Here is a 15,272-nt window from a genome sequence, read left to right as displayed (position 1 = left end):
TTATTATGTACGGTTGAGGCAGGGTCAATTGTACATATTAACTGATTGTAAATCATGTTTTGATCATAAAAAAGGTCACTACGTTGTATCTATATTTAGTAATATATCGTTATATTATTAAAATTTTAAAAATAAAAGGACACGCCACTTAACCCTTTCATGCATGAAATATATATTTTTATATATTTTTATATTTTTTAATGACATTTTTTTCCATTGCTTTATATGGGGGATAAGCTGGCATCCTCTTATGAGGCCTCTTATCATGCATTTGAATAGATTTGGGAGCAATGTGATAGAATCAGGGTTCCAGTAAACTCAAGTCATTCTCCGTTTTATTAAAATGGCTTTAAGAACACTTCTCAACACCATCACAGTACAGTATTTCAATGCGCTACTGTCACAGCAGTACTGATGAAGGAGAAGAAACAGAACACTTTGGCACTTTTACAAAGATTTGCTTCCCCCGCCCCTCCTCTCCAGAAACATGTCTGCTCACGGATTCAACGCTTTTGTAAGCTGTGATTTGTAAACATGTCAAACCTAGTGATGCCCAAGATGCTGAAGCCCTGAAGCAAGTCAAAGTTAAAGGACAGACAGGGTATGTGCCACATACAGCATACAACCCCGTTCACAAGAACAGTCTGTGCAATCCGGTCCAGAGACTGCATTTCTGGGTTGGCTCAGGAAAATTCTAGATTTCTTCTTAATCTCAATGCCTTGCTATTCAAATACACAAAATATATATATATATATAGAGAGAGATACTTAAATTATTTGAAGACATTTTGTTACAGGAAAGTAGCCCCTCTGAAAAGGTGATCTGGGCACCACATTGAATTCCATATTGAACGGAGCTCAGCCTGGGCACGCTATACCCCATGAGTAAATCAAGGTGTTTAAAAACGCACTTTTTTTTTGGCAGGTATCTGTTAAAAGATGCTAAACGACTCCTAAAACTCACTGCGCTGCTGACCCGGAGAGAATCACACTCGCTATTTGGTTACCAGCAACCCTTCGAAAACGCTGGAAAACAGCTCCTTAATCACCACGCACCACATCTAGCAAAACCAAACGCTGTGGCTCCTAGCAGCTCAACCCAGGAGGCACCGTCACTACGGAAGCCTGGCCGTGCTTCAGAGATCCAGAAACCCAGAGACCAGCAGATCTGTAACTTCTGAGCGTCTGTGTCATGAAATCCGGGGACCGACCCCGTCTCTGATTCAGCACCACGAACGTTTCATGAATACTTACAGGAACCCGGTCGTGCCCAGTTCCACTTTTTCAGCAAGAGACCAGAGCGGGCCATCAACATAAAAGGTAGAAAATACCTCGGAGATGGGCAATTCTGACCCTTCCAAACCAGGTCTGAATGATTTATTCAAACCAACCACTTCTTATATCTGTAAAACCTGGAGTAGAATGGCTCTCCAGGATTGGGCTTTCCTGAAGTGCAGTACGTACCAGCTGCAGGCTTCTGAGTGACTGGCTTGCAAACACACCAAGCTGCAGAGTAGCAGGGCACAACGCACTGCTGCATACTGGTGCAACAGCGGGGAGACCTGTGCACATCTCCTTTCTTTTCATTTCTTTATTAAGACATAAAACTTTAATATATATGCGAAAGCAGGTGAACCTTTAATGCCCATTAGCATCCCCCCCACCCCCTCACCCCCACTCTGTACAGACCCTATAAACCGTTTCCCTGTGAGGGTCTATATTGTGCAGTCCTGGACTCTGCGTCTCCGCTATGGTGCAGGCGAGGAGGAGGACTCTTCAAGGCGCTGGCTGTGCACAGGGCTGCTGTGAGTCACTGGGCTCTGCCTGGGCTCCTGTACTGGGATCAGACGCAGTTGAAGAGGAGCCGAGTCCTTGGCTCTCCTCTCGCTGCTCCTCTGGCTCCAGGACCAGCTCCACCGTGGCAATCCCTCCCCCTAGCTGCCCGCTCGAGCCAGCCTGTAGATCCCACTCATCAGCCAGGCGGACACTGACGTTCATAACCAGCGGTCTGTCTTTCTTCTTGATGTCTGCTCAAAGAAACAGATGTTTCCATTTAAATACAGTTTTTAGTTAGTATGTGCATGTTCGTGTTTATTAAGCAGCAAACATTTAATATAACCATATTTCTGTGTATTATATATATATATAAATATATATATATATACATATATATCAACATAACGAGGAGGAGGTCATTCAGCCCATCAGTGCTCGTTTGCTTCCTATAGCTTGGTTGATCTCAAAACATTTGTCAAGTTGGGTCTTAAAAGATCCCAATGATTCAGCAACATGGCTAGTAAACCCATTCCATTCCATTCCCTCACCGCTATGTAAAGAAGAGTCTCCTACCCTTTGTCCTAACTCCACTCTATCTATATATCTCAAAGAACGCTCCAGTCAGTTAAGACACTCCTGGAGTTGACCATGCGCAGGCTGCACGGACTCCTGCAGGCGGCTACCTTGTCCGAGCTGCTTGTTCCTGGGCAGGAGCAGCACTTCCACGCTGCTGTGCTCCTCCAGCGCGTCCAGCAGGACCTGCCCCTCTTTACTGAAGAGGAACACCAGCGGGACGCTGATCTCCGAGGTGCTGCCCCCGTCCCCCACCATCTGAAACAGAGGGGTCCCCTCGCTGCTGCTGTCTGTGCCCTGATCTGAGGGAGAGAGGGGGGAGTCATGTACCGGAGAGGGCAGAGAAGATGCACAATGGCAAGTCAAAACGAGTGAAGATAGTCCCGATCTGTCTATATTCACTCACTGATTCCGATTATACCCATGAATAACCACAGTGTGGTTTCTGTGTGTATACACACGCAATTAACAACTGAAATCGTTATCACTGAGTCACAGTTTAGTCATTTCCTTTTTGTGCTAAGGCTTTTAGAAAGCTCTTGAGACTGTAAGCACGTGTAAAACTGAACAGCACTGCTTGGAATGCGGCGACACGAGAGCTTCCCAGTCTGACAGCGCGGGGCGCAGCAGCTCCCTACCGATGAAGATGACCCCCGCCACCCCCGCCTCCTGCAGCCTGCGCGCCTTGCTTGCGAACATGCACTCCCCGCGCACCGCCAGCGCAATCCTCCCCCGCAGCTCCTCCGCGTTAGTGATGGCACTGCACGCCGTGTAGGGGGCGCTCTTCACCACGCTGCCTTTCACCTGCGGAGCGACAGAGGACACGCACGCACACACGCAAACACGCACGCACAGAGACACACACAAAAACAGACACAGCATTAATGGGGTTCTTTACAGGTTTTGCTATTATTTTTGGAGCATAGTATCATCATCATCATCATCATCATCATCGCCCTTTCCACAAATTCTTTCAACAATAACAATATACAAATGCATGCAAATACTGTAATTGAAGCAACTTGTGAACCATGCAACTGAAGTGTTCTCCCTAAATTCATGTTCGCCTCAAGCACTGATAATATACAGAGAGAGTAGGAAACGATAGAAAGACCTAACATCAGTTACTTGAAAAAGGAAACCTAGCCCAAACTAATAGCATACTAAAAGGTAGTGTAGCTGCTACGACAGTGCTTTAGATCACCGCTCTTCAGAACTCACCCCATGCTCGTTCTTGGTGAGGTCCATTCCAAACTTGGCGGGCCCAGCAGTCAGTACCACTCTCCCCAGGAAGGGGGGCGAGATGATCTGCACAGCCAGTGGTTCAATCACCTCTTCTTCAGGAGTGTGGGTGAGCTCAGCGATCACCTTGAGTCTGTACACCCCCTTCTGAGAGGGGGAGTCCTAATGCAGAGAAAGAGAGAGAGAGAGAGAGAGAGAGGAGAGAGAGAGAGAGTCAGGGTCACACAATGTTTTTTAACGCAAGCTCGCAACGGATTCCCCCAGGGTCCACCAGCTCTTAGCCGGGCTAGACCTGGTATTCCCTTACCTGGGGGGGTCTGTAACTCACCGGCTGCCCCCCGGAGAGAGCCCCCCCAGAACTGAGAGAGATGCCCATGCTCTTCAGGAACTCCACGGGCTCCATGCCAGTGTCGTGCAGCGGCAGCTCAAACTCCCTGCGCAGAAACACAAAGAGCAGCTGCTTCAGACATAGCAAGAGCACAGGTATGAGCCAAAGCACTCCCCGAAATCTATAAGCGTGCACTGCTAGGACCCAGCGGATATTAAAACCTCTGCAACAGCTTTTATTACCTTCCCACAACACCGCCCTATTCAGTGATGCAGAAAAAAAGCATGCACAAGTTATTGCTATTATTTGTGCATCAGCCTCACTACCACGTTTACACGTCACACAGAGTGAAAATTCATGCGCAGTTCAGCTCGAAAGGCTTCTGCAACTGGAATGCTTCAGACCCTGAAATCAAGGTTTTCCATCCGGGACCCTGGTTTCAAACTCCCCGTGTATGTTCCAGCTCCAGCCCAGCAGAGCTCCTACCTGACTGGTGTGGTGTGGTACACCCCCCCGGCCCCCAGCAGGTATTTGTAGCGGTCCCGGATGGTTTTTGCGAAGGCGGGGTTGTTGGGGAACAGGGTCTGAGTGCTGGGACAGGAGTGAGTGAAGAGGTCCTCTTCAGCGGTCGGGTGAACAGCCTGAAATGAAGGAATGACGCTGTAAACCAGCCGCCAGATTTGAGGCCAGCTTGAGCAGAGTGAGAACGAACGAAAGATGAATGCAAAGCTTAATGAAAGGGAGGGTCATGCTTCTCTTTTCCTGGGACTCACGCTGGCGTTGCCCTGGCAGGCGGGATGCATGGTGGACAGGGTGACGGGCAGCAGGTGGGCCTCTGTAGAGAAGATATAGTCGTCGATATCGAAGAGAAGCTGCTCCTTCTCCGAGAACAGCAGGTACAGATACTTAAACATCTCCGCCAGGAAGAACGAGTCCATCCTGAAAACAAACACGGAGCAAACGAGACACTGGGAACCACTGACAAACCAGTCCTCCACCACAAGACTCAAGACTTAATAGGTTAGCGCTTTTAACCTGACTTACAAATAGCATTGTTTTCATCGATTTTATTTGGCTTATTTTTTGTAATTCTGTGTTCCATCAATCGTTCTTATCCATTTCCTGTTTTCTTACATTGTATTTTTTTTTATTGACATCATTATTAATATTATTTTATAACGTTTACTACTTCTTCATACTGCAGACTCTTCTGTTTGAACCACATCATGTGTTTTTATTGGTACATTCGCTCGAACACAGCTTTGTTTAAATAGTTCCCCTGCAGGGCAGGTACGTGGACGTGCTCATCAGCTGGAATCCCTTGGGGAGCGCTCTGTACCTGTCCTCATGTCTGCCTGTCCTCACGTCCTGCACGGCTGCAAAGCCACAGGGGACCCGGGCGTGCTGGTTCAGACTGTCCACGATGGACCTGCCCACCTGCAGGTAGTACGGGTCTCCTGTAGCCTGGAACAAAGCATCACAGATTGAGTTCTAGAGTACGAGTCTCCTGTAGAACAAAGCATCAGAGATGGAGTTCTAGAGTACGGGTCTCCTGTAGAACAAAGCATCAGAGATGGAGTTCTAGAGTACGGATCTCCTGTAGAACAAAGCATCAGAGATGGAGTTCTAGAGTACGGATCTTGTTTGATGGAACGGGACAGGGGGCAGACTGACCTTGTAAAGAAAGTAGGTGCTCTCTGCAAACTCAGGCCGCAGGGGATGCTGGCCCCAGTGCACTCTGAACTCCGTTGTGAATGCCTTGGGAAAAAAGGACAGATATCAGCACCCGTAGCCAGGAGTTAGGGTTAGGGCTGAATGAATAGGAATTATGTGCGAGGCAGTAGCAGGTTAGGTCTGATTGAGCAGGGTTAGGGTTAGGGTTAGGGTCGCCTGTGGTGATAGGGTTCGAGTTGGGGTTGGGTGTTAAGGACTGTGCAATCTGCCAGTGCTTGTGGTTCGAACTCTTACCTCGGGTAGAAACTTGTGCTGCTTGGTGACCTGGTATAACATTTCGTGAGTTTCGATCGCTGGTTTTAAATCCCCTCTCAAAACCTAAAAATATAAGAAATAACACACACATATATATAAAATGCAGATCTCCTTCTGCAGCTTGCACATCAACTTCAATGTTAGTGTCCCAGTTGCGGCAAGTGCATTCCACATCTCGGCAGGGACACTTTGCACAGCCTCCATATGAAGCTTCAGTGCATTTTCAGTTTGCATAGAGTCTGCACAGAGTTTGCACAGAGTTTGCATAGAGTTTGCATAGAGTTTGCATGGAACACATTACATTTGCTGGTAACTACAGCAGAGCTGCCCGGCACTTCTTGGATAAAAGAGCCATACTGATTACCAGGAAGTCCTTACACAGCCACAGAAAAACAAAAACCCATCAAAACATCAACTGTGCTTGATTCTACCTCAGATTACAGGTTACCCTTCAGTTTATTCAAACCCAGAAAAAACAAATGTATAGTGAATGCTTTGAGAGAGACACAGCTCGGAGCTAGAGGACTGGCTCATTGATTACCTGCAGCCCAGGGAAGAAGGCGAGCAGCGAGTCCATCCAGCCGCGCACACTGACCGTGGGGTTGTGCATGTGAACGCTCAGCAGCAGGGGGGGCTGGCTGATGTACTTCATGATCGCTGTGTAGTGCTGGGGGGGAGCAAGAGGGAGCGCACAGGTCACAGCTGATTGGTTCAGTTAATGATGTGAATCAGCCCCTGGCTTCATTAGCTTTAGCAGAGCCTGGAAAGGCATCGGTGCAGGTCAGACTCACCGTGTTGAATCTCTCCAGGTACACGCTGTCTCCCAGGAGGATGTAAGCCTTCATCAGGTACTCGTAGTACGAGTCGATCCCAGCCCCCACCCCACTGTCTGAGAGACAAGAGCAGTTTATTAGTGCATCTCAGGGGGTAGCGGTGAGCTGGGCCTAAAGATAATTGGCTATTCTAAAATTGGGAGAAAGTAATGGGATCATGAACTACTTCTGGGTCTGGATGGAGATTTCATTGGTTCAACTCAGGACAGACCAATTTTGGCCACCCCTGGAGTAGACCTTTTTGCAGTGGCTCACAATGCTTTTCGGTCGAGAAATGACAGGACACCAATCTAAACGAAGCATCGCTCACCCCTGCGCACCCAGTCCCCGTTGTGGATGTTGATGACGGTCCCCACCAGGTCGCTGCCTCGCTGTCTCTTCTCCCACAGCACGTCCAGGGCTCTCCGCGCGTGCCCCTGTCACACAAGGAGCATTGCATTAACTCATATAGCGCTACAAAGAGTTATTCTCGCCTTCGCTTGATTTAAAACCTTGCTTTACTCAATCTTAGCTCCCGCTGGTATAACATGACAGACGCTGTTTGTACTGGTTTCCAGTTCGTTACCTCGAAGACGGGCTCCCCGGACAGGCGGCTCAGCGCCGCGAACTCCAGGATCATGGTGCCAGCGCAGGCCGTGCAGGTGTTCGACTCTGTGCCAGTTCGGGAGAGTGGGTTCAGGACCCCGTAGCGCAAGTTCACCTGGGAGCCAAAAAACGAACCAAAATAATTCACTTGCGTCATGCAGGTGCAGCCTTGTCTTTGTTTGCACAGCGCTGCTGTGTAACCGCTGGGTTCTGAAGCCCTGCAGAGCTGAGGGGGAGGCGTACCCGGGGGTAAGGCAGTCCGCTGGTGGTGTTGAAGGCTGGCAGGAGTCGGTGCCCAAGGTCCGTCGCCATGGCGAGCAGCTCATTCTTGTACCACTGCATGCGCTCCTGCCTCTGCTGCAGCATGGTGGCCATCACGTGCGCCCCCAACAGGCCGCTGTGGGAACAGCAGGGGAATAATTATCCATGCATTGAAATAAATAAATAAATAAATAATACAAAAGCAAGATGCAAAATGAAATATTCAGATTAACGGCGCCTGATCAATCACTTTTTTTTTTTTTTTTCGACTAAGCAGATTCGTTTTACATTGCCATTCCCCGAGAATGGTACGCATGTTGCATTGAGAAGTCATCGATATGAGAGTAATGCGAGACCGTGATCTCTGTCTTGGGCTTGGCAGGAAGCAGTCTGATACTGATACTGCCAAGGTAACACAGGCGTTTCATGGTCTTGCAGTGTCCCTGCAGCACATTACTCAACGCGAGGCGCCCGTGGGTGCGTTACTCACCCCAGCACTCGGATGTTGGTCTCGAAGACCGACACCACCACGTCGTGGTCGAGCCGCACGTCCACAATGACTTTCTTCACCGCCTCCTCAAACTCATCCAGCCTGTTCAGGAGCTGAGGGTGAAACCAGCAAGCCACAAGTTCAGCTTTCCTGCGCCCTAGTCTCTGAAACACGCGATAAACAAGAGGTCTCCTACAGAACCCCAGGGTTGAGTTGAGCTGCTTACCACCAAGGTGTCCATGGAGTCGATGAGGGTGAGCGAAAACCTGGTCGACAGAGAAAGAGATATTTAAAACAGGAGAACATCTACAACAGGTGCATGTCATGCATAATCAAACGATTACACGGCAAAAAACCAACACCGCGATACAAGCTCCCAATTTATCCACCAGCTTGTCATTCTCTTGAGGACTGTTATCCACACTTACGTCCCCAGAACGTCGTCTATATCCCCGCGGTTCGGCTCCAAGCCCCGGACCCTCCCTCTGCAGCTCAGAGGCATCAGCTCATCAGCAGGGTAGGCGTATTTCTGAAAGAGAAACCAGCGGAGGACTCGCAGAGAGCTTCACAGACTCGGGGGGGTTACAGCCGAGTGATGACACGCGCAGCGTTAGGAACTCACATTAGTCCTGCACCCGGTCAAGACGTTTCACAGCTACACTCTTGCTTGTGTATAGTGTTTACAAGAGCAACAGGAGTTTGAGTAATCAGCCCCCCTTTTTAAACAAACTGTCCCTCCCCTGTAGCTGCAGGGCGTGTCTTATTCATGCTGTGATGAGTGGAGTTTCTGAACCTGAACTTGACACGTAGTGACAGTAGATAATGGAGAAGGGGATGTAATTAACACTTTAATGAAAAGCAGTTCCCGTAGGCGTGTGGTGTAACACAGTGCAGTTAAACCTACCATATAGCTGCCATATGCATGGTCAAACATCTCCAATATCTGGTCCCTGAAAACAGAGACACAGAAAGCTGTAAACAAGGCGCTGTCGATTTGAGTCACTTTATTCCAGAAGCCCTAACAGGGCGTTCAAAAGAAAACAGTCGTCTTACCTGGTTTTTGCCTTCTCTTCCGTGGTCATCGCCAGGACTAGGTGGTGACGGACCCAGCTAAGGGCTGCTAAGTACAGCAGGAACGCGTGGAAGCTAGGACCCATCCTGTCTATATCAACACCAATACTCACTACCTCTCCTGCCCCCGGTAACTAAATCCAGTTTGTACGGTTCAAGCTGATCTGTATTCTGCACTGCTCTCCAAACGAGGTCTAGCGATCCGGCACCAAGACTTTGTATTTTTATTTTATTAGTTTGTGTATCTATATATATATAAAAAAAAAAATCACAAAATAAATCTCCCGCTTCTATAGACAGTTCAGTGCGGATGTAAACATTAATTTTACAATACAACCAAGCACGCAGAAAATCGTGCTAACTCACAGTGTTATCAATGCATAAGGTTGGAGCTCAAAGGTATAAACCCATACTGTGCCGATTAGTGTTTCCTTGTCAGTCAGTATTTTGGTCTTTAAAATCGACCTAAGTAACAAACAACATTAGTGCTAATAGAGAATTAAAAAGTGTTAAATTAGTGTATGTCGGAATGTGACGCAAGAGCTGGTCGGATCACAAGCACAGTCCCTGCAAGCCCACGACTTTTCCTGCGCCCCGAAGCCTTCCCTGCTGTTATTATTAATGTGTGTATTGTGATGAGCAGGTCTGCTGTTGGATCGCAGACTGAAACTCCCCGGGACCTGCACTCTCAACTTTGTTTTGTGTAAATATCCAGCACGAACGCGCCGCTGACCGACTCGTCTCTACGTTCCCTTGCCTCATTATACCGCGTATGATATTTCCCGTCTCCCTCCCCGTACGCTGTTCCTTCTTTCGCTCTCTCACGCTTCAGCTATTGCTAAACTGCTAACAGCAGCCATACCTCCCCTCGTCCTACCAGAAATGACTGTACCGCACTCATCCCCGGATACATTTAAAGGGCCACCCTGGGCTTGCCAGTTCCTGGATTACGCCGACTCGCCGAGGGAACTGGGCATTCTGGGTAGTGTAGTTTCTTTACATTTAACGACAGAGCAGTTCCTGAGAAGAAATAAAAACGTCACAGGTATATGAAATAACACACAGTATACGTCACAACTGTTATAAAACGTCATAAATCATATTCAGACACAACACATGCGCATACTCTTAGGCGCGTTTTTGTTCACAGGAGCGCATTTGCATATTGATCATAGATTTTTAGTGTCATATATATATATATATATGTTGTATTTAACTGTCATGTCGTATTCTCGATAATACAGTTCATCCACCACGACCCCTGCCGACGTTTAAAACTACAGTTCCCAGATTGCAAAGCAAATCCACATGAGTGTCATATGACAACCAGTTTGGAAATCTCGCATGTGACTCTCTCTCTCTCTCTGCATGTCAATATCGGGATCAGCAGTGACTGCATTGTGATGTGCAGCGCTGGATTGCATAGGAAAGTTAAAACATTGCTTGTCGTTTGAACTGAAGACAGGATCCTTCGCGTTTTTTTACTGCGTTGTGTTGCAAACATGATGATGTCTGTGAGTACAGAAGTTAGTTACCCTATGTTATTATTGCAATTGACTTGATTACTTTACTAGCGTCGGTGTCACCCAGCGTTAGGTGAATATCATTTTTATCCAGCTTGTACTATATTGATATAGCGGAATGTTACAATAGCACAAATTAAAGTTTATTTTAGTGACCAAAAAAAATAAAAAGTGCAATAACTTTAATTATATTGCGCTTTAACTTTAAATAGAAGTGACATTAGAAGTTTTTTTTCTTTTTTTTAAAGTCAAGCTAGAAGCTAAATACACCGACATGCTCCAGCAAGCGAACCCAACAAACACTTTCAAATTTCAAGACGCGCTGTGTCGTATTCAGCGTGTATTGTACTCGGGCTAGACCAGTACTGCCGAAAATGTAATGACTGGAGAGACTGGAGACAGCCCTTATTGCAGAAGAAACCCCAAAGACTGCTGGAGAAAGAGGAATCATTATATGCGATTGGCCTTGAGTTTATTGAAAACAAGTTGTGTGCAGCGACGAAATCAGCTTCCTTAGTTCACCTTTTAATTTAGTTTCAAATCAAGAGCTTGTTATTTGAAATGCGTGCGAAGTGTCCTGGTTTAACATCGCACAGGCCTTGACATTATCATGTGCAGTGCCAGGACGGAAATTTCGTGATGTGAACAAACAGATTCGTTCTAATCTAATCTACAGTCAACAGAAAGTGCAAATTTTAATACAGTCAAGTTTGTGGGACGTGTACGTCATACCATAAAAGACAATATTCTTACTTTGTGCGTTCACTAACCTGTTTTATTTTAGACAGCTGTGACAGTCACAAGTCAGTACGCCCTAGTTCAATATGATGGGATCTTGTTATTCTAATTAACATACAGGACAGCACAGCGGCTGTGTGCAGAGACTCGGACAATTGCAACCTCCTGCCTAAAGAGAACCCCCAGATCGATGTGATGGGTCTATCTGAATACTGTACAGGGAAGTTTGAGAATCAGACAGCTTAATAATCTCCTCACTCACTAGTGGTGACTTGCAGGGTGGATTGTAATAACAAACTCGCATGCAATACCCACTGCAGTGTAACACCAATGAGTGTCTCAAGCCTCCCTGTTCTCTTTATTAATCGATCTGGTTCGTTAGGTCCCTAACTTCCCTTCTCTTTCAGATGCACTTCACGGTCTCCAGCAGAGTCACGTTACTCTTTGAGTTCTGGGACGTGAACGGACCTGCAGGTGAATGCAAGCACCAGGCTTCCTGTTCTAGTCTTTGCCTAAATGCATCTCTGTCTAGACCAGGCTTTAAGTTCTAGAACTGCCAGCTAATTAAATAATCAGTGCCTCCGTGTATTCTATTAGTAACGCTGTCACACTGTGCAGTAAACCACGAGTAAGGCAGAACACAGGCTTGCTTTACAAAGCACGCTGTTACTACACAGGCGCCTAACAGACAGTGTGTAGGGTTATTCAATTGATCCGTGATAACCCAGTCCTGTATCTCAATTTCAACCCAGCAATGTATTAATAGTAACTGTAAGCTTGTGAAGTCTGCATTTCGTGTTTGTGTGTTTGCAGCCTTCATGTTTAATAAGACTACGTGCTTACCCTGAAGAAAGGAAAGGTATGCCTCGGGTGTTGTGGACGTATTTTAAAAGCATGAGGTTAGTTTAATTGCAGTGCTGTGTGTAATTAGACTGACAGTAGTTGACGTCACATCGTCTGTGTTGGCCTGCAGCCCTTTCTGCTAAGCTTGTATTTTCAAAACATAAGGTACATTGGGAGTGTGTGTTTTTGATAATATTGCCATGATGTAAATAGTTCTGTTTTCACCATATTATGATGGTGTTACTGAAGTTATGAAACAGTCATTTCAAAACCCTGTATACCGGGGGGGGGAACCCAATTTCAAATCTGTACACGCTCCTCACAACTATCCAAAACCAGAAACCAGGTTACCGTACTGTTAGACACAGGAATCACAGCAAGCCAGGGCCACACTGTCTATACAGGTGAATACCTGCTGGAGCTGTGAACGCTGCGCCTTGGTGTTCTGTGTGTTCAGGGATGGTGGTGTCTGTGCTGGTGGTCCTGCTCATGACGGTGTTTTATGAGCTCCTGAAGATCTGGAAGGTTTCCCTGGACTCCAGATCCAAGCCTCCCTCACTCCTGGACTCCAGCAGCCGCACGACGCTGGTGGAAACCGTCTCGGAGAGCTCTGTGCCCCCCGCTCCTCCACAACACAGCTCCAGCAACAAGAGGTACCTGGGGGGGGGGGTGTTCTAATCTAGCCAGCGCCTGTAGGACCTCCTTAAGGAGTGTAAGAGACGCTGTATTCGTTATCTCATCGTGGCGTTACACAGTGCTGTTATCGGCAGACACTGGTCCGCTCACTCCAGTGGTTGAAGAGTAGTTACAAAATGGCTTGGCTTTGGTCTGGATGCTCCACACACTTCCACACCTCCATGTGATCCTTCCCTCAGCCCAGCATGCCTGCAGACCACAAGTGCACGCCCTGCAACTGGGAATAAATCGGCCGTCGCTTTTCCATCTGAAAACAAATAAAACGTTGACTGCCGCACCGCCCTGTGCACACAGCTACTCTGTCACATGAGAGTCTTGGTTTTTGCTCCTGTGCAGATTTTACACCCAGTAAACAAATCCGGAAGATTAGTGTGTTTGCTTTTCATGCATCGACAGGTTTACTGAGTTGAGCAAAGGCTTCCTCACCTCTGCTCCCTTGGATATTGCTGTATATCTGTGTTGCTTGGTTGCATGCTAGCAGCTACCGTGTCAAGGTACTGGGATATCAGGTTAGCTGCCCATCGCAGTAGCACAGAGGTGAAGTCATTCGCTTCATGCTTGTTTGCAGCACTGTGAGATCAGGCATTGCAGAGCTCCCTCCTGGAGTAACGCTGTGGTGTTCTCCTCCTCCTTGCAGGTGGTTCCTGTTCCACGTCTTGCAGACTGCGATCCACGTGGTCCAGGTGGTGCTCAGCTACATGCTGATGCTCTGCATCATGTCCTACAGCGTGTGGATCTTCCTGGGCGTGGTGCTGGGCTCTGCGATCGGCTACTTCGTGGCGTACCCCCTGCTCATCCGGCTCTGAGGGGGTTCAGCTGCTGGCTGTGCTATTCAAAGAGACACACACTAGTCCAGCGGTTTCTCTGAGAGCGTTTGCATGCATCGCTGTGCCAGCGCAAGGTGTTCTGGAGAAGGGAGGTCTCTGCCCATGTGTCTCGCTGTTGGGCCAGTTCCGTGATGCCTTAACTTTGTGGGTGTTTTTTAATCTGTTAGCTGTTCAGGTTATAGAGCAGTGTGTTTACTTTAAAACATGGATTTTATCTTTTTTTTTATGAATATTAACACAGCGGTCCAAACATGGCTGCGTGCTCGCTTGGAGAACTCTCTGTTTGACTGTTTGTTTGTACTTCCTGGAAAAAAAACAAACAAAACTGTAACCTTTCAAGTTTGTTAGCTCCGCCTCCTTCTGTCCACTGCAGTGCAATCTGCCTGAACTTTACAGAGCCAGCCCAGTCCTCAGATTGAAGTCAGTGCTACCTTTGATCATTTTAGTATTACCTAATTCTTTTTTTTTTAAATCTAATTCTGGTACTACTTATTTTTAACCCACAGTATCTGTGCTTTATAATCACTTGTCCCATTTCCAAAAATAAGTTTTCTACATTTAGAATGAGGTACGGTAGACCTGTAGATCGCATTTTTAGCTGCAGCACAAAAGCGAAGACGCTCTTACTGTGTTTTTTTAATGTGATAATGACTTCCACTACGATTGAATGAAAGTGGTGATGTGAACCTGTCCTGTGAGTGGACCGCTGGTCCTGAGTGGGTGAAAGTCTCACCTGTGTGCTTCTGCTGTGTGTTTCCCTGAAGGGCTGAACAGAATACAGCTGCCTGTCCATGTTTCATTAAGATCTTGCATTGTGTGTAAATGTATGTTTAAATTGAAATATGTATGGAATTTAGAATAATGATCAAATAAAATCATGTTTATAAGAAATGTTGCCTATGATAAGAAAATGTACAGCTTATTTAAAATGGCTGTGTTTGTAATGGTTTTTAAAAAACTGCCTTGCTATACCAGATGGCTATAGCTGTGAGCTGTGTGTGCACGATTGGGGGGGCTTCTACAACAGATGGAAAACCTGTATTTGTGGGTGTGTGTGTGTGTATATATTTAATTATCCAAAAAAAAAAAAAAAACTATAAAATGATGCAATAAAATCTGGTTATTAGCAAAATTTGGATTTTCATACAAGTTTGCCACTACAAACTAAAAAGAAAAAAGTATAAAATGTATCCACAAGGTGGCGTGTGTGCGCTGCATGACGCATAAAGATGAAAGTAGAAGGTTTTAAAAGGAAAGGAGAATTAAGCCACAATGCTGAGTTCCTTAAGAGTTGGGCTCAGCTCCAAGACGAGATGTCTTTACCAACGTGCAGAGTTTGTCGTGGAATGTCTAAGCTTATTTTCGCGTTCCCCGTGTTTTAATAGTTCCGGAGGGCTCCTGCAGGGTATCTTTCTGTATAGAATGTGCATTGACCCCACTGCTCACGTTTACCTTGTATAATAAAGCAATGCATTTCAATGACACCGCAGTATAACA

The 15,272-nt window shown here is 46.7% G+C and overlaps 2 protein-coding genes across 5 annotated transcripts; one reads left to right on the top strand and one right to left on the bottom strand.

Annotated features, from left to right (window-relative positions):
• Positions 1–318: 318 nt before the first annotated feature.
• LOC131697505 (ER degradation-enhancing alpha-mannosidase-like protein 3) lies at positions 319–10,157 on the bottom strand. 2 transcript variants are annotated; one of them, XM_058986701.1, is made up of 20 exons: positions 9,131–10,157; positions 8,982–9,027; positions 8,506–8,606; positions 8,304–8,343; positions 8,078–8,190; positions 7,570–7,723; positions 7,307–7,441; positions 7,052–7,157; positions 6,700–6,797; positions 6,450–6,575; positions 5,888–5,971; positions 5,594–5,677; positions 5,259–5,383; positions 4,693–4,858; positions 4,406–4,560; positions 3,899–4,025; positions 3,571–3,753; positions 2,988–3,153; positions 2,460–2,651; positions 319–2,027 (listed from the first exon to the last, which is right to left on the bottom strand). In XM_058986701.1, exons 1-20 carry the CDS (start codon positions 9,232–9,234, stop codon positions 1,777–1,779), a joined length of 2,556 nt encoding a protein of 851 aa, XP_058842684.1. In that variant the 5' UTR covers positions 9,235–10,157; the 3' UTR covers positions 319–1,776. The 2 variants fall into 2 exon arrangements, with proteins under 2 accessions (XP_058842684.1, XP_058842685.1); XM_058986702.1 differs by having other exon boundaries at positions 3,920–4,025; positions 9,131–10,150.
• A 328-nt stretch (positions 10,158–10,485) lies between these two features.
• On the top strand, positions 10,486–14,773 carry LOC117964706 (protein SLC31A2-like). Of its 3 annotated transcripts, XM_034909121.2 has the most exons (4): positions 10,486–10,662; positions 11,817–11,883; positions 12,710–12,905; positions 13,586–14,773. In XM_034909121.2, exons 1-4 carry the CDS (start codon positions 10,651–10,653, stop codon positions 13,752–13,754), a joined length of 444 nt encoding a protein of 147 aa, XP_034765012.2. In that variant the 5' UTR covers positions 10,486–10,650; the 3' UTR covers positions 13,755–14,773. The 3 variants fall into 3 exon arrangements, with proteins under 3 accessions (XP_034765012.2, XP_034765013.1, XP_058842691.1); XM_034909122.2 differs by lacking the exon at positions 11,817–11,883; XM_058986708.1 differs by lacking the exons at positions 10,486–10,662; positions 11,817–11,883 and adding an exon at positions 12,242–12,308.
• The last annotated feature ends 499 nt before the right edge of the window (positions 14,774–15,272 follow it).

The sequence above is a fragment of the Acipenser ruthenus genome, chromosome 15 (genome assembly GCF_902713425.1).
Source record: "Acipenser ruthenus chromosome 15, fAciRut3.2 maternal haplotype, whole genome shotgun sequence".
NCBI lineage: Eukaryota > Metazoa > Chordata > Actinopteri > Acipenseriformes > Acipenseridae > Acipenser > Acipenser ruthenus.
The sequence above is the reverse complement of the archived record's forward strand: the minus strand, read 5'-3'. Positions and strand labels throughout refer to the sequence as shown.

Coding starts and splice junctions, on each gene's coding strand:
- LOC131697505 (XM_058986701.1), bottom strand. CDS start 9,234: ATGGGTCCTAGCTTCCACGCGTTCCTGCTGTACTTAGCAGCCCTTAGC. Junction 8,607..8,981: donor ATGCATATGGCAGCTATATG/GTAGGTTTAACT, acceptor TTTCTCTTTCAG/AAATACGCCTACCCTGCTGA. Junction 6,798..7,051: donor CGGGGACTGGGTGCGCAGGG/GTGAGCGATGCT, acceptor CTTGTCTCTCAG/ACAGTGGGGTGGGGGCTGGG.
- LOC117964706 (XM_034909121.2), top strand. Junction 11,884..12,709: donor GGACGTGAACGGACCTGCAG/GTGAATGCAAGC, acceptor CTGTGTGTTCAG/GGATGGTGGTGTCTGTGCTG. Junction 12,906..13,585: donor CACAGCTCCAGCAACAAGAG/GTACCTGGGGGG, acceptor TCCTCCTTGCAG/GTGGTTCCTGTTCCACGTCT.